Source organism: Microcaecilia unicolor, chromosome 3, assembly GCF_901765095.1.
Source record: "Microcaecilia unicolor chromosome 3, aMicUni1.1, whole genome shotgun sequence".
Lineage (NCBI taxonomy): Eukaryota > Metazoa > Chordata > Amphibia > Gymnophiona > Siphonopidae > Microcaecilia > Microcaecilia unicolor.
In genome coordinates this window covers 219,104,375-219,129,632 of record NC_044033.1, presented here as the reverse complement: position 1 = coordinate 219,129,632, position 25,258 = coordinate 219,104,375, and the positions used below count along the sequence as shown (strand labels likewise).

At 42.5% G+C, this 25,258-nt stretch overlaps 2 protein-coding genes across 7 annotated transcripts in view; both read right to left on the bottom strand.

The window, feature by feature from the left end:
- Positions 1-25,258, bottom strand: part of LOC115466322 (CD209 antigen-like protein B) — a 351,731-nt gene that overhangs the window by 128,362 nt on the left and 198,111 nt on the right. The gene's annotated exons all lie outside the window — the stretch shown is intronic.
- Positions 20,657-25,258, bottom strand: part of LOC115466321 (zinc finger protein 182-like) — a 34,127-nt gene continuing 29,525 nt past the window's right edge. The window contains exons 6-7 of the mRNA XM_030197491.1: positions 24,271-24,378; positions 20,657-22,253 (exon numbers count right to left, since the gene is read on the bottom strand). Coding sequence (XP_030053351.1) covers positions 21,280-22,253; positions 24,271-24,378 — 1,082 coding nt within the window. The 3' untranslated portion in view covers positions 20,657-21,279. The remainder of the gene's footprint in view (positions 22,254-24,270; positions 24,379-25,258) is intronic.

Here is a 25,258-nt window from a genome sequence, read left to right as displayed (position 1 = left end):
GACACAGAGTCTTGCCTCTCGGACGTGATGTTGGCATAAGGCAGCTAACCCTGGCAAGAGCTGCCTTTTATGGAGAAATTGGGAGCCTTATCTCTCTTACTGGCGTATGCTCTGTCCTTGAAGAACATAAACAAGTAGCTCCAAGTGTCCTGCATAGATGTCCATTCTGGTAACAGCTTGCTGCATTGACATCCATTCTGGTAACAACCTGCATCAGTGCTGATAACAGCTTGATTGTCCTGGAACATAATGATCTTAGCAGCAGCTTCTGTCCAGTAAACAAGAGTTGTTATTCTTCTGTTAGACTGTCTGTCTCTACAGTGTGAGTTTTTATAAAGGAAATGTCTGAATTTGCACATTATGATCAGGTTCTTAATGCTGGATAGTGCCATGTATGTAGACCATGTAGGTCCACATAGTCACATGGATGGCTGGGCATAGTGCTCATAGTGCTACAGTAGTGCTTCATTATCTTTGCTTCTACAGCCACAGCAAGAGTGTTAATTTATATCACAAATTTATATATAGTCTTTCAGAGTTGTAAGGGGTGTGCCCGTTATCAGAGTGGAGGCATAGCCTAATGCAGTGATGGCGAACCTTTCAGAGACCGAGTGCCCAAACAGCAACTCAAAATCTAATTATTTATCGTGAAGTGCCAGTACTCATTATGGGCGGGGTCACCACATATGACTCCACCCCTATCATAGCCACACCCCCTTACACCAGCCATGGCGCATATAAACAGACATCATTGAAAATATTATACTAGTATAGGAGAAAAAAACAACATGATTTTCTTTCATTATAAATCATTTCTGTAAGTTGTTACAGCTCCAGTATACCCAGTGCAAAATAAGACAGCAGATGTAAATTCTCAAATTGGACATATTCCAAACATTAAAATGAAAATAAAATGATTTTTTTCTACCTTTGTTGTCTGGTGATTTTGTTTTTCTATCCATATTGGTCCTAGTCGCTGATTCTGCTGCTCTCTATCTGTTCTCTTAACTCTGTTTCCAGGGCTTCCTTTCCATTTATTTCTTTACTTTCCTCCTTTCTTCTTCATTTCTTGCCCTCCATCCATGTCCAGCAACCCTCCTCTCCCCTCCAGCCACAAATGTCAAGCCACCCTCCTCTCCCCTCCAGCCACCCTCCTCTCCAGCCACCCATGTCCAGCCACCCTCCTCTCCCCCCTGCCCTCCCACCCAGCACCAGGCAGCCAGCCCTCCCACCCAGCATCAGGCCTCCCACCAAGCACTAGGCCTGCCTCCCACTCAGCACCAGGCCTCCCTCCCTCCCACCCACTCAGCACCCAGCAGCCCCCAGCATCAAGCCTCCCTCCCTCTCACCCAGCGGCACCCAACACCAGGCCTCCCTCCCTCCCTCCCAGCACTAAGCATTAGGCCTCCCACCCACCCAGCAGCACCCAGCATCAGGCCTCCCTCCCTCCCACCACACAGCAGCACCCAGTGTCAGGCCTCCCTCCCACCCAGCAGCACCCAGCGTCAGGCCTACCTCCCTCCCACCTAGCATCAGGCCTCCCACCCAGCACTAGGCTTGCCTCCCACCTAGCACCCAGCACCAGGCCTCCCTCCCTCCCACCCTCTCAGCATCCAGCAGCACCCAGCATCAGGCCTCCCTCCCTCCCAACCACCCACCCCGCATCAGGCCTCCCTCCCAACCACCCACCCACCCAGCACCCAGCGGCACCCAACACCAGGCCTCCCTCCCTCCCAGCACTAAGCATTAGGCCTCCCACCACGCAGCAGCACCCAGCATCAGGCCTCCCTCCCACCCAGCAGCACCCAGCGTCAGGCCTACCTCCCTCCCACCCAGCACCACGCCGCTTGCCCTCGCTCCCTCCCTCTTCCAAACAAGCATCAGCTTGCCGTCCTCCCTCCCTCCCTCCCAGCACCAGGGCCCCCCCTCCTCCTCCTCCTCTGAAATTGAAAAAACGTAGCGGGTTAAGGCAGCGTTGGCAGCGGCAACGAAAAGCGTAGTCTTCACTTGGCATGCTTCCCTTCTGTCTCGCTTTCAAGAGAGCTTGAGAGCGAGACAGAAGGGAAGCGCGCCGAGTGAAGACTATGCTTTTCGTTGCCGCTGCCGACGCTGCCTTAACCCAGTACGTTTTTTCAATTTCAGAGGAGGAGGATGGGGGTGGTGCTGGGAGGGAGGGAGGACGGGCGGGCTGATGCTTGTTTGGAAGAGGGAGGGAGCGAGGGCAAGTGGCGTGGTGCTTGGTGGGAGGGAGGGAGGCCGGCCTGGTACTCGAAGGGGAGAGTGGGCGGAGCGGACCAGCGACTGGCGTGCGTGCCAAGGGAGAGGGCTCTGCGTGCCCTCTCTGGCACACGTGCCATAGGTTCGCCATCACCGGCCTAATGGTTAGTGCAGTGGGCTTTGAGCCTGGCAACCTGGGTTCAATTCCCACTGCAGCTCCTTGTGAACTTGGGCAAGTCACTTAACCCTCCATTGCCCCAGGTACAAAAACTTAGATTATGAGCTCTCGGAGGACAAAGTACCTGCATATGACATGTACAGCGCTGTGTGCGTCTAGTAGCGCTATAGAAATGATTATTATTAGTAGTAGTAACTACTAATGACTGAACCAAGGAAAAAAGCTCTTTCATTTCAGAAGGTGCCTGCTCAATTCGGCTGTCAAAAATAGAGTGCTTAGCCAAGACAACTGCCTGCTTATATTCATAGTAACATATAGTAAAATAGTAAATGATGACAGATAAAGACCTATATAGTCCATCCAGTCCGCCCAACAAGATAAACTCATTTTACATGGTATGCAATACTTTATATGTATACCTGAGTTCGGTTTGTCCTTGCCATTCTCAGGGCACAGACTGTGGAAGTCTGCCCAGCACTGTTCTTGTACTAAAAGTTCTGAAACCATTGTCAAAGCCCCTTATAATTTACACTCCAGCCCATCCATATCTATTCAGTCACTATCAGGGCACACCACAGAAGTCTGCCCAACACTGGTTTTGTTTCCCAATTACCAGTGTTGCCACCCAATCTCCACTAAGATTTCGTGGATCCATTCCTTCTAAACAGGATTCCTTTATGTTTATCCCACACGTTTGAATTCCATTACCGTTTTCATCTCCACCATCTCCTGCGGGAGGACATACCACATATCCACCACCCTCTCTGTGAAAAAATACTTCCTGACATTACTGCCCCCCTTCAACCTCAATTCCTGTCCTGTAGTTCTACCGCCTTCCCATCGCCGGAAAAGGTTAGTTTGCAGATTAATCCCATACCATTTTTGTAGTTTTTCTTTGCACCGCTTCCAGTCTTTTTTTACATCTTTAGCAAGATACGGCCTTTAAAACTGAACACAATACTCCAAGTGGGGCCTCATCAACGACTTGTAGAGGGGCATCAACACCTCCTTTCTTCTGCTGGTTATACCAAAAACCCCCCACTTTAAAAACTTTTTTCCAGCCTCTATGCCAGCCTCAAATGCCGTACCCACCTCCATGACAGCAGAATGTGTTCTATTCTGTGACAGCCTTTCCCTGGTTCTGATGTGGTTCTCGGGTGAGTGTGATACCTTTTCTGTTATGCGCACTGCAGAGTCACATCAGTAATGCATTGTGGTGGGTGTAGGGTACTGGGCTCCGTGATTCCACTAGCTTGTGGCAAATGCTCACGATGTTGGTAGTTGGTAGGCTCTACTCTCATGGTGCTTTTCCCCTTGCTTACTGGGTCAGAGTGTGCCCTGTTTTGTTTCCAGTAGTCCATGAGGTAGTGGCCATTTTTGTAAGCCAGTTTCAGATCCCTTTCACGTGTTAGCCACGTTACAGAACTTAGTTCTTACCTTGGATGTGGCTGAAAGAGGGCATTGTACACCATTCTGCCAGCTCTGACCTACTGCTAATCTCAGTACCAGGGAGACTCGTTGCCAGTGGGGCACAACCTCTGATCTGCAGTTAACTGTGAGTAAGCGTGCTTATTCCAATAAAGGACGTTTTCGGAGAGATTAGTCTTCAGGTGTCAACTGGTGTGCCAATGTTATATAGCAGCAACAAGTCCTAGAGGCCTGCGTGTATGCAGGTCCCTGGAGCACTTTTAGTGGGTACCGCAGTGCACTTCAGCCAGGTGGACCCAGGCCCATCCCCCCCTACCTGTAACACTTGTGCTGGTAAATGGGAGGTCTCCAAAACCCACTATACCCTCATGTAGGTGCCCCCTTCACCTCTAAGAGCTATGGTAGTGTTGTACATTTGTGGGTAGTGGGTTTTGGGGGAGGGGGGTTGGGTGCTCAGCACCTGTGGTAAGGGAGCTATGCATGTGGGAGCATTGTCTGAAGTCCACCGCACTGACCTCTAGGGTGCCCAGTTGGTGTCCTGGCATGTCAGGGGGGCGAGTGTACTATGAATCGTGGCCCCTCCCATGACCAAATGGCTCGGATTAGGACGTTTTTAGTTTCCATTATCACTAAAAAAAACAAACGCCCAGCTGAAAAACGTCCATTTTTTCGAAAATACGGTCTGTCCTGCCTCTTCACGTACCCGTTTTCGGACATAGACGCCTATGGAGATAGGCGTTCGCATTCTATTATGCCCCTCCACATCGTATAAGGATCCTAAACTTTTGGAACTCTACTTAGAAACTCAAGAAGCCTTTCTGATGAACTCACTTGATCTTTATAACAAAATAACTTGTTTGCTAAATATTCTTTCTACGACGAGTTTGGTGTCTTTTCTATCAAGAATCTCAACTGTGCCTGAGTGGAACTCTCTCTCTCTCTGACATACGTCCTCATCACCTCGACCCCACAGATTCTCCTCTGTGTGAGAGTTGTTTTATAGAACATGTTTTTGCCTGCTTCTTTGGTTTTCAAATCTGTCCTATATATATCAATGCTATTTACAGCTCTTCTATACAACATATTCTCCAAATGGTTCAGATGTTTTTTATTGGAAGTCTTTACTTTTAAAGTTAACACGCACATTTTATATGATTTTGGTTCAGATGGGTTTTATTGGAAGTCTTTAGTTTTAACGCATGTTTTATACAATTTTGGTTCAGATGCTTTTTATTGGAAGTCTTTAGTTTTAATGGTAACATGCACGTTTTTATATGATTTTGATTCAGTTGATTTTTATTTGAAGACTTTAGTTTTAAAGGTAACATGCACATTTTACCCAACACCTTCCATCTAAACCCTCTTTACCTTCAGCTTATTATCGACTGTATCTAAAATCATGTAACAACTATATCATTACAACACTCTGTAAGCCACATTGAGCCTGCAAAAAGGTGGGATAATGTGGGGTACAAATGCAATAAATAATAAAAATAATAATATATGATCTTGATATCTGTGCTATTTGTATGGATGAAAGGATTATGACTTTTATTATTTATATGATTTTAATTTGAATGTTTGTTTGAATATTAGTTCCTATCCCTGACGCAGCCTGAGGGTGAAATATGGCCACGTCGGGTGACTATTTATAATAAAGCTGCACATCTTTCCAGACTGCTGGTCTGCTTGTCCTCTGTGCTTTCCTGGTGGACAGTCATGCTGCATCCATGAATTGGCCTTTGATATTTTGTGTGCCATTTATAGAATAACACTTAGGGGCCCTTTTACTATGCCATGTAAGTAGTCTACGCATGTCCAATGTGCACCAAAATGGAGTTACCACCCGGCTACCATGTGGCACTTGCGGTAATTTCATTTTTGGAATGCGTCCAATACGTGTGTCAAGTGGCATTTGACGTGTGTAGGTCATTACCGCCCAGTTACTGCGTGAGACTTTACCGCTAGGTCAATGGCTGGCGTAAGGTCTCAGACGCAAAATGGATGGGCGGCAATTTTCATTTTGCCGCACATCCAGTTTCAGCAAAAATTTTTATAAAGGCATTTTTTTACAGGTGCACTGAAAAATGATTCTGCGTGCTCCCAAAATATGCGTCTTCACTACTGCAGGCCATTTTTCACTGCACCTTTGTTAAAGGGCCCCTTAGAGCTGATTTCTGCAGCGAGCTTTGGGCGTGAGGTTTTACACCAACTGAAACCTGGTGTAAATCCTAGCGTGGAATTTAGGCGCATATCCCTGGTATTCAGTAATACTGCATGCATCTTTAGAAAACACCCTTCATCTGCCCATGCCCCTCCATGGCCACACTCTATTTTGAGTTGCGCGCTGTAAGATTTGCGTGCCAATCTTGATAGAATAGCACTTAGCAAGATTAATACCAAAAATGGATTTTAACTACCCAATTATTGGCGCTAATTGGCTCATTAGCCAATTTAATTGCATGTGCATCTCAGAATAGTGCGCAATTCTGCATGTGGAAATTTATGCGTCAATTACAGAATCTGGAGGGGGGGGGCGGGTTATGTTAATATCAATCAAAATCAAGGGGTATACACAAATTATAAATCCAGAATTACAACACCAAGAGAAACAATATGAAAAATAATCAAGTAATCAGAAAAAGTTTTAATCATAAAAGCAAAACAGTTTAAATATCCTTTAATAAACAAATCAATCAACAAAACATAAAAACAGTGGGATGCTACAAGTCTAAATATGTTGCCAATGGCATATGCCTATTAGTCATCCATCATTGTTATTAGACTATATTAGACCTCTACATGTTTTGGCTTCAGATGCTTTCAGGATTATCGATGTAACACAATGTTAGGACAATGTACACAATACAAAGAACCTCTAAGGGCAATGGGGAGGGGGCAAAGAGATAAAAAGGAAAAATAGAAATATTGAATTAAAGCAAATAAAAAAAATTCCCAAAAGAAAAATATAAAATATAAAGAAATAATTAAAACTGAAAGTTACTCCTATATGAGAATACTTAGTAAATGAAAGGGTATTCTAAATTCCTGGGCAGAACAGACTAAAAGGGGAACAAATTTAGGTATCTTTCTCCCTGCCTCATGGCAAGTACACAGTTTTTAACCCATCTCAGACTGATCCCCAATCTCTGTCATCTTTTCTTCATGTATTTCAGTACTATTCTCAAGTCATCCTTCAATCTCGTCCAGAAATTCAGCTTTTTCACACTTATATTATTTGTAATGCCATATAATCACAATCAAGTACATATCTGAGACAGTCTTTCTATGTGCCTGCACTAATCCTCTGATATATTTCCCCAACTGCAGATCCAGGAGAATGGGTGAATTCTGGTATAACAGTACTTGTATACAGAAAAAAAGCAAGTTGCAACATGCAAGCAGGTTTCAAGAATAGTAAAAACTAGACAAGAAGCAGGAGAAAGAAGTTCAGAGAGAAAAGGAGAAGCTGATGAAGAGGTAGAAGAGAATACAAAGGAACAACATGCAGAGAAGTAGAAAGAAAAGCTGAAAGAAAATGAAGAGACCAATGAAGAGATGGAAGAAGAAGCAGAGAAAGAAAAGGAGAATAATGAAAGAAGAAAGGATGAAGGAAGGACATAAAATAGGAGAAAAAAAAGGTAGAAAGCAAGGAAGAAAGGGAAGACAGGAAGTAAAGAATTTAGGGGTCCTTTTACTAAGCTGCGCTGAAAAATGGCCTGTGCTGTTGTAGACGCGTGTATTGGACACGTGCAGGTCCATTTTTCAGTGCACCTGCAAAAAAGGCCCTTTTTTTTGGGCCAAAAATGGATGTGCGGCAAAATGAAAATTGGTGTGCATCCATTTTGGGCCTGCGACCTCACCGCCACCCACTGATTTAGTGGTAAGGTCTCAAGCGTTAACCGAGCGATAATCGTCAGTGCGCGTACAATGCAGATTACTGCCCAGTTAGCACTGCACGCTGGAAAATAAAATATATTTTCTGGTGCACGTACTGGACGCGCATAAAAAATGAAATCATTGCCCTGGCCACACAGTAGCGTGGTGATAGTTCCAAATTGGCGAGCGTTGGGCACACATAGGCGCCTACGTGGCTTAGTAAAAGGGCCCCTCAATTTGCAGAGGAGGTAATGTACTTGGTGTAGCATAGCTTTAAGGACAGTAAAATGAGAGATGGTAGAAGAAAAATCTGAAGATTGAGTATAAACTATATCTACAAAATATTAACAGAACATTAACATTGACAAAAATTATAGCTAGAGGACTGAGAAGTAAATTTGCCCACTCAAGTCAGCTACTTTTTTTGTCTTTTAAATTCTTCAAAAAAGTATCTTTTAAAAACAAGTCTATACTTGTGTAGTTACACAAAAGAGAGCATTCTGTAACTCTATGATTTGAGACAGAGAAAGGGGCCCTTTAACAAAGGTGCGCTGAAAATGGCCTGCGGTAGTGTAGATGTGTGTTTTGGGCACACGCAGAATCATTTTTCAGCGTGCCTGTAAAAAAAATGCCTTTTAAAAAAATTTTGCCGAAAATGGACGTGCGGCAAAATGAAAATTGCTGCGCGTCCATTTTGGATCTGAGACCTTACTGCCAGCCATCGATCTAGCGGTAAGGTCGTATGCGGTAACTGGACGGTAATGGTCTACATGTGCAAAATGGCGATTTTTGCCAGTGCACCAGAAAATAAAAATATTTTCCGGCGCGCGTAGCGAATGAGCATCAAATATGAAATTACCGCAAGAGCCATGCGGTAGCAGGGCAGTAACTCAAAATTGCCATGCATTGGGTGCATATAGACACCTACGCAGCTTGGTAAAAAGGGCCCCAAAGTGTCTTACAGTTTCTCCTAGCAAGGAGGAAAAGAGAGGGCTGGTTGATTAAAGACGTAGGTTTGTTTAGATAGTGTTTGGTAAGCGTTTTGGAGGTGGAGACAGTATGGAAGACTGTACAGAGAAGAATATGAATGTGGAGTTTCTGTTGCTTTGAGTGCATAGGCAGGTGGGTGCTACAGTTGCTCAGGGTTGTGAGTGGATGTAATTATAGTGTTTCCATTATTTAGATTTATTATTTATATTATCTACTGTACACTCCACCTACGTATCCATGTTCTCTTCCCAGCATCCACTCCCACCTCCTCAGTTCGGGAAAACAAAATTGTTATTTTATAAAACTTGCTAAAACGATTCAGTCTGGTGCAGATGTCTACACGTGTGATAAAGCTATACAAAAAGACAACTTGTTTTTTTTTTGGTTTTCCACCATTATTTTTGTCCATTACCCTGATGTCTACTGTATTGAATGTAGTACCCTAAGGGGCCCTTTTATTAAAGAGTTGCCACATGGCAACCCAGAACTACCGCCGGCCTAACGTGGCTGCCAGGGGTAGTTCCGTCTTGAGCACATCCTATTTCCAGTGCTACAAAGAATACCTCCGTAATTTCTAGTGCGGCGCTAACCCGGTGGTATTTCGGCAGCGGTTACCACTGGGTTACCGCGGGACCCTTACCGCAGCCTGGTAAAAGGACCCCTAAATTTTTTATTTATTTAGAATTATTATTTATTTAGAATTAACATAGAAACTTGACGGCAAAGAACGGCCAAATGGCCCAACCAGTCTGCCCATCCTCAGTAACTCCTAACTCCTTTTCCTAAGAGATCCCACGTGCCTGTCCCACGCTTTCTTAAATTCTGACACAGTCCATGTCTCCATAACCTACACCGGGAGGCCATTCCACGCATTCTTTCCGTGAAAAAGTATTTTCTTAGATTCCCCCTAAGCCTGTTTCCTCATAACTTCATCCTATGCCCTCTCATTCCAGAATTTTCCTTCATTTGAAAAAGGCTCACCTTCTGTACATTAACGCCACTGAGGTAGTTAAACGTCTCTATCATATCCCCCCTCCTGCCTCTTTTCCAGTGTATACATATTGAGGTTCATGAGCCTGTCCCCTACAACAGAGACCAATGACCAATTTTGTAGCCGCCCTCTGGACAGACTCCGTCCTGTTTATATCTTTCTATAGCCGCGGTCTCCAGAATTGCACGCAGTACTCTAAATTTAGCTGATACTTTTTTCAGTAGTAGCTCAAGGTGAGTTAAATTCAGGTACACTAGGTATTTCCCTGTCCCCGGAGCGTTTACATTCAAAGGGACCTTTTTACTAAGCTGCGTTAGGTGTTAACACAGCTTAAAATGGCGCACCGTGGGATACGATCAGGCATCCTGCAGTAAGTGCCGAACGTGCACGCACAAACCATGCGCTAAAAATTATTTGCCAACCTTTTTAATGGGCGTGTCTGGGGGCTGTTGAGTGGGCATTCCTATTCTAATCAGTTAGAGGTCCTTTTACTAAGCTGCAGTAAAAGGGGGCCCGTGCTAGCATCAGAGCGTGTTTTTGATGCTCACTGAGGCTCCCTTTTACTGCAGCAGGTAAAAGGCTGGCCATTTTGGTGGGGAGCCTATTGAGATGGTAGTAAGTGCTCCCGTGCTAACCCGGCGGTAACCGGGCAGCATCGATTCACGCCAGTTAAGTTCTGGTGCTACACAAATCTAAAAAATTACTGTAGCACCGGAAATGGCATGCGGTGGGGGTAGGAACTACTGCCGGACTCCTGCGGTAGCCCGGCAATAGTTCCGGGCGTGTGCCAAACCTCTAGTAAAAGGGCCTCTCATTGCAGGTACATTAGTGTGCACTAACTGGTTAGGAGAGGAATAGCATAAGCCCTAACTGCCTACAAAATGGGTAGCGGTAAGAGCACGTGCGCTAATTCTGTTTAATGGCAGCACGCTAATGGCAACATTAGTGTATGATGGACAAACCAAAGGGAGGCAGCAACACAAACCAAGCAACAAGAATGTAGTGTAGTGGACCCAGCTGGAACAAGAAAGACAGCGGAGCCTCAAACTGGATGAAGCAAGATTTATTGAAGGACCTGATACAGCCCATATTTCAGCCAAATGCCTGTCTCAGGGGTCGTAAAATGACAGCTTCCATGATGAACTGATATGAAGTCATCCATTGATATAAATTCAATAGTATTTTTTTGTGAACTCTTTATATTAAAAAAACCCATGGGATAGAAAGCAAAGTTCTACTGTGGATTAGGGACTAGTTGATGGATACAAAACACTCAGTGGAAAAGGGTGAATAGAGGAGTGCCCCAGGGATCTGTACTGGGACTGGTGCTATTTAACATATTTATTAGTGATCTGGAAATAGGAACAACTAGTGAGGTAATTAGACTTGAAAAAAACGACAAAAAACTGTTCAAAGTTGTTAAAATGTATGCAGATTGTGAAAATTGTAGGAAGACCTAAGGAAGCTGAAAGACTGGGCATCCAGATGGCAGATGAGATTTAATGTAGTCAAGTGCAAAGTGATGCACATTGGGAAGAATAAGCCAAATCATAGTTATTTGATGTTAGATTCCACCCTAGAAGTCAGCATCCAAGAAAAAGATCTAGGTGTCATCGTGGACAGTATGATGGAATCTTCTGCCCAGTGTGTGGTGGCGGCCAAAAAAATCAAATAGGATGCTAGGAATTATTAGGAAAGGGACAGAAAATAAGACAAAGAATATTATCATACCTCTGTGTTGCTCCACAGTTCAACCACACCTTGAGTACTGTGTGCAATTCTGGTTGCCATATCTTACAAAAGATATAACAGAATTAGAAAAGGTTCAAAGAAGGGCAACCAAAATGATTATGGGCTGGAACTCATCTCATGTGAGGAAAGGCTTAAGAGGATGGCTATGGGGGGGGGGGGGGGGGGGGGGGGGTTATGATAGAGGACTACAAAATACTGAGTGGTGTAGAACTGGTAAAAGTAAATTGATTTTTTACTCTTTCAAAAAAAGTACAAAGACTAGGGGACACTTAAGGAAGTTGCATGATACTACTTTTAAAATGAACAGGAGGAAATATTTTTTCACTTCACAAAGAGTTAAGCTCTGAAACTCGTTGCCAGAGGATATGGAATCAGCAGTCAGTGTATCTGGGTTTAAAAGGTTTGGACAAGTTCCTGGCGGAAAACTCCATAGTCTATTGAGATAGACAAGGGGAAAGCCACTGCTTGTCCCTGGGATCAGTAGCATGTATGTTGCTACTATTTGTGATTCGGTCAGGTACTTGTGACTTGAATTGGCCACTGTTGGAAGCAGGATACTGGGCTTGATGAACGAGTGGTTTGACCCAGTATGGCTATTCTTAAGTTCATACGAAACACAGGCCATGTCGGTTCCTTCAATAAATCTTGCTTCCTCTGATTTGCGGCTCTGCTAACTATCTTGTTCCATCTGAACCTACTACACTAAATTTTTCTTTGTCTTTGAACATTAGTGCATGGCCATTAATTATGAAAATAGAAAAAGGCCATTTTTACTGCTGTGGTAAAAATGGCCTTAGCGTACGGGAACAACCATACACAAGGGAAAAGGTGCACAAAAGTCCACTTTTTACCACAGCTTAGTAAAAGGACCCCAAACTTTGTACTTGAGGTAATGGAGGGTTAAGTGACTTGCTCAAGATCACAGGAAGCAGGAGCAGGAATTGAACTGGGATTCTTGGTTTTCAGCCTGGTGCTCTAACCACAAAAAATAAAAATAAATATATACAGAGATTTCACAGCTTAATCCCACATAATCTGAACCAGCAAGTTACGTAGGTTACACAAGTCCATGGGCACTGGGCACCATCGATGTTTTAAGGCCCATTGAAAATTGGCTGCCAGGAGCAAGGGTAGAAAGTATATGTTGGCTAGAAATGTAATTAAACCAAAGAATCAAGTAAGCCTTTATTGTTCAATTCATCAACAGTGTTTATGGCACAGATAAAAAAACTCAAAGACTCTTGTTCAATTCATCCATCAGCGTTTGCGTATAGATAAATGAACTCAAAGACTCTTGTTCAATACATCAACCAGCATTTGCAGCACAGATAAAAAAAACTCAAAGACTCTTATTCAATTCATCAATCAGCGTTTGTGACACAGATATTAGAACTCAAAGACTCTTATTCAATTCATCAATCAGTGTTTGTGACACAGATATTAGAACTCAAAGACTCTTGTTCAATTCATGAACCAGTGTTTGCGGCACAGACAAAAGAACTCAAAGACTCTTGTTCAATTCATCAACCAGTGTTTGCGGCACAGACAAAAGAACTCAAAGACTCTTGTTCAATTCATCAACCAGTGTTTGCGGCACAGACAAAAGAACTCAAAGACTCTTGTTCAATTCACCAACAAGTGTTTGATGCACAAATGAAATCAAAGACTCTTGTCCAATTCATCAACCAGCGTTTGCGGCACAGATAAAAGAACTCAAAGACTCTTGTTCAATTCATCAACCAGCGTTTGCGGCACAGATAAAAGAACTCAAAGACTCTTGTTCAATTCATCAACCAGTGTTTGCAGCACAGATAAAAGAACTCAAAGACTCTTGTCCAATTCATCAACCAGCATTTGATGCATAGATAAAATCACTCAAAGACTCAGTACAGCCATGTTTTGGCAAATGATGCCTTCATCAGAAGTCCTACAGCTCTATGATGTGGCACAAACAATATTTAGTGATGATCATTGGTGAACAGCCAACTTTGACTTCTGGTCACAAAAGAAGCTGCTGTAGAATACAGATGAGTGGCAAATTTTTGGACTTCAGAGAATCAGAAGAAGCTTTCACGGATCCCAACCCAGTTGGGTTCCCTTGTGACATTTTACAGCCAAGGTTGGCTGTCCACAAATGATCATCACCAAATATTGTTTATGACACTTCATAGAACTGTACGACTCCTGATGCAGCCATCGTTTGCTGAAACATGGCCATGTCAAGACTGAATCCTTTTATCTATGCCATGAATGCTGGTTGATGAATTGAACAATAAATTACTGATTTCTTGGTTTTGTTCCATCTACCTTATTGCCTCACTGCTTCATTTTGTTGTTGCCACATGGTGCTTTATCTTTCTTCTACGTTCTGCTTGAAATTTAATTATTAATTAGGATTTTGTTCACACCTTTTTCACTAGTAGCTCAAGGTGAGTTACATTCAAGTGCACCCGAGACCACTGAAAATTACCCACTTACCCCCGGATTCTATATACTGTGACTTAAGTTACATGTCCAAATCCAGGCATATTCTGGATTTGTGCTTGTAACTCAATTAGCTAACAAGGCAGTCTTAGCTAATTAAGTTCCATGCACAACTGCCTAAGCGTATTCTGTAAAGTGATGCTTTTAAATTGTAATGCACATAGCTGAAAAGGGGGTGTGGTGGGCATTTCTAAAATCTATGCACATTGTTATAGAATACACCCGGTCCGCTAGGTGTGGATATTCAGCACCAAACTGGCTTAGTTCAGTGGTCAAAATATGCTGCTTAAATTGCAGGCCTATGTTTGAATGCTAAAAAGTTAACTAGTGAGGGCTTTATTCTATAAAGTTTACGCTCCTAAATGTATGTTTTAAATCTATGCTCCTAAATTTATGCTTCTAATTTAGGGCCTATTGCGCTCATAGATTTAGCATACATTTAGAAGCGTAAATTTAGGAGCATAACCTTTATAGAATAAGACCCTTAGGGCCCTTATTACCAAGCTGTGACAAAAGAGGGCCTGCGCTGGCATCGGCATGTGTTTTTGACGCACACCGAGACCCCCTTTTACAGCAGCCGAGTAAAAGGTAGGTCTTTCTTTTCTGCGGGAAATGGCCATACGGCAAGTGAAGCACTTGCCATGCGGCCATCTCAGGGGTAAGCCCTTACCGCCACCCATTGAGGTGGCGGTAAGGGCTCCCACGCTAACCTGGTGGTAACGGGCACTCCCCATTACCACTGGGTACACACCGGCACTACAAACATATATATATTTGTAGCGCCAGATATAACAGCATGCTGCTGCAGTAGCCTGATGGTAGTTACTTTTTAGAAAGCGGTAAGCCCTCATTGGGCTTACCGCCGCTTTGTAAGAGGGGCCCTTAGTGTTGAATATCAGCATAGCCAGCTAACTTTTTAGCTGCCATAATAAACCTGGATAGTCAATGCTGGTCACCGGAAACGTTCCAGAATTGAATATCTGGGTTTAATGCCAGCGGCCAACAGCAATCATGCTGCCCCTGCCAGGTGAATATCAGGCCCCTTAAGTTTACAGCTATTGCTTTTTCACTTTGACATTTTAAAGGCAATGGTATAAGCTGGCATCTAATTTAAAGAATATTAGCGTGATTGGTGCCAATTATGGGCAAGTTACATGTATAAATGCTAGATGCTATTCTATGAACAGTGTGCCCAAAAATTGCTTATCATGCACCTATCAAGGAGGCATACACATGGGCGCAACATGAACATGACATGGGCACTTTCACTCTAAGCTGAGCAGGAGTCCTCCATCTGCATTGCTACCAGTAGGGGGTGCTGCTTCAATACTGTGCTTTCAATCCTAGGGACAGGCAAGTTCCCTGTAGACCTGCAGAGCTTGCCTGTCCCTCACTATTAAAATGTGATAGTGAAACAGCGCCACCCACTGGCAGGACTGTAGGTGGAGGACCCCCACTCAGCTTAAAAAGAACAGTGGTCATGGGTGTATCCCAAGTGATACAAACAACTTACTGTAAGTTGCAAACATTGTATGGCGCACTTAAGCACGCCCAGCTACTGACCTGTCATAAGTAGGCGCGCCTAAGTTTTGGAATGTCAATATCACTTTCTGCTAGTGTTCTATAATGGCTTAGGTGCCCCCTTAAGAACTAGTGTTAAAAGTGCAACCATTTTTCCCATCTAAAATGAGATCTCAGTTTATAGAATTGCCATCTTTGCTTTTAAAGACATAGCAAGACAACTATTATCCTTGAGTAGTATCTTACTCCTATCTTCTTCCTAATCTGGAACTCTCTATATATAATTGCTTGGTCTTCAACGTATTGAGGAAAAGCCTCAACAGACTCCTTGACGTGGCTCTTAGGCTCTTAGTTATCCGGAGTTCTTGCTGTCATCACTGGCATAAAAACCTCCAATCTACACAGTCTCTTTTTTAATTTTTTTATATAGATTGTTTTTCATACGTTAAATGTTAAACCACCACTTATCTTGCTGTTGTTCAGTCTGCTGTCACTCAGTCTCTCCTTCCCAAGGCCGACAATGGCCAAGGTTTCGATCCTTCCTTCGGTTCCTGCCTCAGGGTCCATGGTACTGGCAACTGTCTACACAAGAGAACAGCAGTATAATTAGAGTCATAAACAGTCCTTACAAGTCGCAGATATGTAGAGCTCCATCTGCATTCCTCACTTCACTGCAGCCCGGTATTCTCTCTGGAAGTGTTCACTTACTTCCTGCTCTGGTTTATATAGTGACATCAGACGCCACCTCACTCTTTCCCCAATGGCCAGCTGAGACCACAGTGCCTCCTTTCAGAAAAAATGTATCCATTCGATTCTGGTGTTCAACCCACTAACGTGCACCGTCTGTAACCGATAGATCCACTTTCTGGTAATAACACCAGTTTCCTATCGCCTCCCCTGGTGTTAAACTGCACCTGTTGTAGGACAACACACCGGAGGGACTCAAACGTATGACCCTCTTTCTCACAGTGTGCTGCCAAACGTGCTGTCAGAGCACAAAAGTAATATACAAATCAAAAAGCTATCAGTCGCGTCACCAATTTTCTCGTGGTTTGCCCAACATATAGCTTGTTACACAGACATTGTACACAGTACACTACATACTCAGAGACACAAGATGTTTTGGTCCTTAAAGTATATTCCTGACCTGACTGTGGGTCTATGAATCTTGACATCTCTATCATCATCTCACACATGCAGCATGACCCGCATCTTTTAAAGTACACCAAATCCTACTTTAAAGACACTACGGACTTTCTGAATCATTTGAATAGTCTAGGGAATGTCCAAGAGGACTGGTGGATGGTCACTATGGATATAGTGAGCTTGTATACAGTCATCCCACAAGAAGAGGCATTAGGAGTGTTAACGAGAGTGCTGAATATGAGGGACAATCAAAGGGTTCCCACAACTTTCATAATCACCTTGGCCTCTCTAGCGATGAAAAATAATTTCTTTCAATTTGAATGGAGATTATTTAAACAACTGTCCAGAGTAGCCATGTAACGATGGCCCCCTCAATAGCCAACCTGTTTGTAGTGCAGTTTGAAGAAGTCGTATATTCTTCCACCCATTATTCGAAGGCAAAATTATGGGTGAGGTATATAGATGATGTTTTCTGTATGTGGGATGGGGAGAAGAGTGAGCTGGAGGCATTTGTACAAGATTTGAACCGGGGGCATCCGACATTAAGATTTACTATGGAAGCAAGTCAGACCAGCATCTCTTTTTTAGATGTACTGATTACGAAGAATAGGGATGGGCTCACGACAACGGTCTTCAGGAAAAGTACAAATAGGAACACTTTCCTGGAGTACACTAGCTGCCACCCAAAGAAGTTGAAGGATAGCCTACCCCATCCCAGTTTCTGAGATACAGAAGGATCTGTTCGGATGAAGAAGACTTCAGGGGACAGTCTAAGGATTTGAGAGAGAGATTACGTGAGAGGGGATACTCGAAGTACATCGTTCAGAATGCGTATAGAAGAGCTAAATTCAATAACAAAGAGCATTTGTTAATGCTGAGGAATAGAGATGACACAGCAGAGGTGAAAATTACAACGTGTGTCTGGAGATATACTACAATGGCAGCACAAGTTGCGGCAACAATTAAGAAACATTGGCACATTGTGCAGACATTACCAATTTTCAAGGATGTGAGAGTTAGGATGGCTTTCAGCAGGGGCAGAAATCTAAAAGAAATATTGCCCTCTGCCGGTCTGAGACCCCTGGATTCTCAGATAGAAAGAGTGACAGGACATACAAGATGCGGGTCATGCCGCATGTGTGAGATGATGATAGAGACGTCAAGATTCATAGACCCACAGTCAGGTCAGGAATATACTTTAAGGCCCAAAACGTCTTGTGTCTCTGAGTATGCAGTTTACTGTGTACAATGTCTGTGTCATAAGCTATATGTTGGGCAAACCAAGAGAAAATTGGTGACGTGACTGATAGAGTACAAAAGTAATATACACATCAAAAAGCTGACAGCACCTTTGGCAGCACACTGTGAGAAAGAGGGTCATACGTTTGAGTCCCTCCGGCGTGTTGTCCTACAACAGGTGCAGTTTAACACCAGGGAAGCGGTAGGAAACTGGTGTTATTACAACAGGAACAAAAGTGGATCTATCGGTTACAGACGGTGCACGCTAGTGGGTTGAACACCAGAATCGAATGGATACATTTTTTCTGAAAGGAGGCACTGTGGTCTCAGCTGGCCATTGGGGGAAAGAGTGAGGTGGCGTCTGATGTCACTATATAAACCAGAGCATACTGGGCTGCAGTGAAGTGAGGAATGCAGATGGAGCTCTACATATCTGCGACTTGTAAGGACTGTTTATGACTCTAATTATACTGCTGTTCTCTTGTGTAGACAGTTGCCAGTACCACGGACCCTGAGGCAGGAACCGAAGGAAGGACCGAAACCTTGGCCATTGTTGGCCATGGGAAGGAGAGACTGAGCGACAGCAGACTGAACAACAGCAAGATAAGTGGTGGTTTAACATATGGAAAACAATATATAAAAAAAATAAAAAAAAGAGACTGTGTAGATTGGAGGTTTTTATGTCAATGATGACAGCAAGAGCTCCAGATAACTAAGAGCCACATCAAGGAGTCTGTTGAGGCTTTTCCTCCAATACGTGGAAGACCAAGCAATTATATATAGAGAGTTCCAGATTAGGAAGAGGATAGAAGTAAGATAGTACTGAAGTAGGTTTATCCTCTTGGGCGCTCAAGTTAGTGAGTAGGTGTTTCTAATTATTCTCCTTGTCCTTCAAACCCATTTTCATTCTCTTGGGGGGAAGGGGACAGAATCTCCATCTCCAAATTGTTTGGTTTTCTTCATACTATGACTGTAATGCACCTCACCACTAAGCCAGGGGAAAATTTATAAGATACTAAAATATGTGAGATCTTAGTAGACTAATCAAGGAACAAATCCAACACAACTAATGGTCTACTCAATACATAACAGTAAAGTTCCCAAATAAAACAATTCTTAATGCAACTAGCCCTTAATTTGTACAAATTGCACATAGCCAGCTAGGAGGAAAAAGACGTCAAAACTTAGGGAAAGCACATCATTGATGATGCTTCATAGTTTACATTAATTCCCACTATCATCATAGGTCTAAAAAACCTTCAAGCAATTACCTATGCATGCAAAAAATGAACACCATTGAGCCAACACAATTGTGCAAATAATTATCTAATCTAATTTAATCTAATCTAATTCATGACTTATAGACAGCGCTGATCCCAACAAAAGGTTCTAGGTGGTTTACAATTCAAAACTTGTCAAGGTAAGAAATGATAAGATATTAAAAGAAAAACATAAAAACAATCTAAAATTTATCGAATAAAAAGATTTATAACTTCTTATGGAACTGCATATAATTTACTTCTTGACCAATCGGAGTTGGTAGATCATTCCAAATAGTACGGGTCTGAAATGAAAACATTGAACCAAGCGGCCTCTTAAACCATATTCTTAAAAACTGGATATTTCAGTTGCAAACTATTGCAAATTCAAACAGAAGCATAAAAACAGCAAATAAAAAATTGATTAAGCAATACAGATGCTGTCCATTTAACACCTGAAAAACTAAACATCCAGTTTTAAAAATAATTCTTGAGCGAACACAAAGCCAATGTAATTCTTTTTTATATCCAGAAACACTATCATATTTCCGCAGTCAAAAAAATTAACCATCACTATATTCTGTAATAACTGTAATTTGCCTAATAACTTACTACTCAGTTTAATATACAGTGAATTACAGTAATCAAGATTAGACAAAATCAACACCTGAACCAAAAGTACAAAATGAAATTTATGAACATGTGACCTCATCAGCCTCAACTGACATTCTAAAAAAAGATTTTTTTCCAAATTTGATTATTCTGGGCTTCAAAGCTCAGTGAGTAATCCAAGATGGCACTGTACTTTTCAAAATGCACGTATCTTGAAAATATTTCCCAACAGGGCCGGTTTTACCATAAACTTGGGCTTCATCAGAGGTTTAAGTCAAATCAGTTAAGCTTGTGTAGCTTAAATCAGTACACATCGGGCACATTTGAGAGTATATGGAAATGAAGTGCTAGTTAAGAATTGTTTTATTTTGCAACCTTACTGTTATTTATTGAGTAGACCATTAGTTGTGTTGAAAATGAGTAAGATCTCAATCTCTCAAACTGACTGCTAGTCTTCACCTCAATATTTGCATTGTGCCAAATAGGGCTTCCTTCTAGAGTTAAAAGGATATAACCAAGGTATGCTTGGACGTTCATTTTAATCAGGCTCATGGTTCCCAATACATTTTCGTGGCATCTGATTGTATTTTTTAGTATTTGAGAATCTTCTTTCTTTGCATACATTGCACAGAATAATCACTTGCCAACGATTCTTCCATTTGCCACATTGTTCATGTGTTGTTCTCATTTACTACGTTCTGCATCAAGCCTTTTATCAACTAATTGATGTTTTTTATATTATTCTGTGCTGTTAAAGTTCTTTTCAATATCTGTTTCAGTCTCCTATAACATACACTGATGATAATTTTTCTCAATAATTTATGCTAGATTTCTTCTCCTTCCTCTGTTCCTAGATATGTATTCATACTTTCTTGCTCAAGTTCCTTTATGTCACAATCTTCAGACAGAAGTTTTCAGCTTTACTCAGTTTTCCCTTAAAGGGGGGGGGGGGGGGGGGGATTACCTTAGCATATTTATCCAGACTAAAATTCATCCTGATGTCATCTTACCACTCTTGGAGTTTTTCTGCTATGTGATAGTCACTACAGCTGTGCAGTTGGTGCAATGTTGTCTATAGTCTAAGGAATTGATAAAAGTACTCAGTAGATTTAGTGCCAGACAACATAAGAGTGGTGACAGGTAATCTCCCAGAAATATTTTTCATGGATCTTGATACAAACTGTTCATTCTCATAATTCAGAAGGAGTATAGTTTCCACATTTTTACAGTGAACTGTATGTACTTGATCTCTTTTCAGAGCTGTTTATTATCCAACAGTGGGTATGCTATCAAAATCTTTTTCATTGTTAAACATATTATACTAAGATTATGTTATCTCTTACATCTGGCCAAGATAGCTATATTCAGTATTAACTGGTGTTTGGTTCTATATACTCCCCTCATATTGCCCTATTACTGTATTGCCATGATGTTATTACAGTTAGTATGATCATATCAACATCTATTGCTGTGAACAGCATGCAGATTGCAGGTGGAGAAATTATTGATCAGTAGATTTTGTGGACATTAGCTAGGTGCACCTTAGAAAGAAGTGTTCTTCTTGTTGTTAGTTTTAGTTCTGCTTATATGACCAACTGATTTTTTGTAGTTTGCCAGGTCTCTCCTGTATGGGTTCTTTCATGCAGTTGCAACTGGTCCTTCCGACTGAAACATTTATGACATCCAGAACATTTATATGGTTTCTCTCCTGTGTGGGTCCTTTCATGGGATCTTAGGTGGCATTTCTGACGGAACCATCTGTCACATTCATTACATTGAAATGGTTTCTCTCCAGTATGATTCATCTCATGCCTTCTCAAGCTACTTTTCTGACTAAAATATTTATCACATTCAAAACATTTATATGTTTTCTTCTCTCTGTGAAATTTCTGATGAACCGTGCATTGTGATCTGTTTATAAAACACTTATCACACTTAGCGTACTTACGACGTTTGTCTTGTCTATGAATTTTTATATGTGCGGTAAGATTCGATTCCCTAGCAAAACTTTGCTCACATTCTGGACACTGAAACGCTCCTCCACCTGAGTGAATTTTTACATGCCTTTTCAACTCACCTCTGTAGCCAAAGAATGTTTCACACTGTTCACACTTTAATAGTTTCTTTTGCATGTGAGCTTTTCTATGCGTTGTAAGTTTTGTTTTTTCAGGGGTTCTTTTCCCACCTTCAGTATTTGTAATGGTTTTCTCCCTTTTATGATAGTTCTGGTTGTAGGTGTAGCTTGACCTTTCAGTGAACTTATTCCCACATTCAATCTTTTCTTGATCCTCAACAAAATCTGAGTTTGTGGTGAGGTTTTCCCACCCGTCGGCATCTATTAAAAGATTTGGGAAATGGTTGGAATCGTTCTCTTGCTCGGTATATGTGTTTTTTATGTGTGCTTTTTTGCCTTTTTCTTTCAGCCTGGGTGATGTTACTCTACTGAAACCTCCTTCACAGTCAGCTGATAGGTCTGGACTGTCTCTCCATTTCCATTCCTCCCTCTGCTGCCCATCACGCCTTCTCATTCTCTTACTGTTATTCCTGGATCCATCATCTATTGGATAAAAATGACAGCATGCTCATTAATGTTATTGCTATGGAAAGAATATTTACATTTGTTTGGCTAAAGATGCATTTGACACATAACAGGAAGAGGTATGGCTTGTGAACAGGTACAAATGAGCACATGAACAGATGGAAACAGATCACGTCTGATTTCATCTTGTTGGTTCTGTGTATATCATCCTCACCTCCCTACATTATGAGTAAAGCCATTAACCAAGAACTCTGGGATTCATTCCTGACCTGGGTCCCTGAACCTCAGATCTACCAGCTTAAAAGAACTGAATTTTAATAACTTAGGGGGTCTTATACTAAAGATTAGCTCAAGTTATCTGCAGCAGGGTCCATAGGAATAAAATGAGCCCTGCTGCAGATAACTCAAGGCTAAGTTTTAGTATAAGATCCACTTAATAATAAAAATTTAACAGAAAGCCAGTAATAAGATTTGCTTTCAATGTATAAACTTTCAAACACTCTGTAGCACACAGGAAATAGTCAGGGCTCGAGTAACATGACATTGGGCCCTAGACAAACAAATTGCGGGCCCTTATTCACCAACTATGCTTCCACCTCCTGAGGATCTCCATTCATTGTATTTCTCCCTTTGCTTCCCAGGATGAAGTAACATGGATAAAACTGATTCTGGGTATCATGGCAGCAATAGGCTATAAGCCAATGCAGAGACTGAGCATATAATGGTCACACATCCTTCTTCCTGTACAGAACCAAGACGGACCACCATGCAGTCTATGAGCGCACACTGATTAGATCCATACACTCATGCATAACCTGCTGCCATACTCAGGACCAGCCTCTGAAGCTTCTCTGGGCTGGAAGATGGTGCCTGTAGCGGGGGAAGGACTAGAAGTAGGTTGGAAATGATGGAAGGTAATGGATTGAGGGGGCCTGAGAGGGAACTGGAACCACACAGAGCAAAGATGGGATAAATATATGTCTACTGATAGGAATGCAGACCATCAGCAGACTACGCCAGCCATTGGCCTCTCTTAATTTAAAATGGCCTGCTTGTCACCCCTATCTTGGCCCAGAGTCAGAGCTCTCCCATCCATCCCATATCAAGCATCTCTCTTCCCACACCTGCCTTTGCTGCCCTAGTTTCTTAGGGATCCGGGATGAAGCTGAAAGTCGACTCAGTGCTGGTGTGGGCCTTTAATGCATAAGCAAACTAGGCATATGCTTTATGCCCAAGTCAATAGGGGGCCCTCAGATCTGCCAAGTTTCCCATCCAAGAATGGTATCTGAGAAATGTGGGTTACCTTGGGCAGGATTGGGGTTCTAATATCCTAAGAGAACATGCAGGCCTGTGCCCCCCCCCCCCCTCAAGGGTAGCTCAAGGTCCTACCCCCTGTAGTCCAGCATCTCTTCTCTTCCCTACCCCCAGCTCATATCTGACATCTCCCTCCTCTTCCCTACCCCTGCCATCGCTACCCTACACTTTCCAGGACCTTGTCTGAAGTTGAAAGTAGGCCCGGCACCGGCTGTTAAAACACAGGCCCATTCCAAAGGGCTGGTGTATCCTGTCCCCTTCCACACAGAAACTACTGTACAAGGGAGGGTGGACATAGCGGCACTTTAGAGTGGGCCTGTGTTTAACTGCTTGTGTTGGTGCTGAACCCACTTTCAACTTCAGCCCATGGATAGGGCAGCAGTGAAAGGAGCGGAGAAGAGGAGGGAGATACTAGGAGTGGTCTGGGAGGTAAGGTGGTAGGGAAGAGGAGAGGAGATGCTGAACTACAGGGGTAGGACCTTGAGCCACCCCTGGGGAAGGGGAGAGGCACATGCCTGAATGCTCTCCTAAGGAGTTAGAAACCCTTGGGCTGGCCCTGCCCAAAGTATCCCACATTTCATAAGTTTAGCATTCTTAGGTGGGAATTTGGCAAATCTGTGGACCCCTTGTTGACTTGTGCACAAGGTATATGTCTAATTTGCCCTATGCATTAATCCTGCTCTGCAAGTATTTAGTAAATGGGGATTTTTTTTTGGCTTACTGTTTTTGATATGAGTATTCTCCTCTTCTTCTTCCAGCTCGATGCTAACTTGAACCTCTTCCACATTTAGGGTTTGTACTGTGGGCTCAGGACTGTAACTTCTGCTGACTGTTAGAAAATTAGGAAAAACTCATCAGCTTTCAAATAATCTTTGATAACGACATAACAAAAGCAACACTTGGCCAAAAGTGAGATGATGAGACTTCTGTGATCTCTGAATATTGAAGTATCCTGGTGGTACGAGTTAAGGATCCACTACGACAAGGAACAGACGTTTCCACAATACCACGGTAATGGAAACTGCAGCAGAATATGTCCTGTGCCATGGAATCCCACTTCCTTCCCTGCACCAGTGATTTTCAACTTTTTTTATCTCGCAGCACACTTACAAGACACAAAAATTGTCAAGGCACATCATCAGTTTTTAAAGGATGAATGAGCTATTTCCCTTATTTCTAGGAGCTCCTTACTCTAGACTAGCTATTTCCTGGTGGGTGTGGGGGGGGGGGGGAGGAAATTCTTGCCAAAATTCGTAGAGTTTTCCAGTCTGGGGTCTAGATTTTGGTTCTCTATCCTCTTCTTCGGTTGTTCTGCCTTTTACATCCACCTCTGGCTCCTCATTCATTCTGGTCTCATTCTCTCTTATTTGTTTCGTGCCCTGAGAGTAGATATTTATATTTTCTCTGCTTCCCTCTTTCTGTGTAGGAGCGCTATCACACTTCATTTCGAGACAGCTTCACCGTCTTCTGTAATATCTGGTCACAAACTGTTCTTTTATTCTTTTAAATTTTCAAAATACACATCGTATATCATACACCAGATACTCAGCAATTCTAACAAGGCTTCCGGAATTTTGAACATGTGCAAAAAAACACAAAGCGGAAAAAGCCTCAGTACACCTCTGCTATCTTATGGGGTTCCACTGTCTATCATCGGCATAAAAAAAACCTCTTTTCTGTTATTTATTTTGTGATATTTATTACATCAA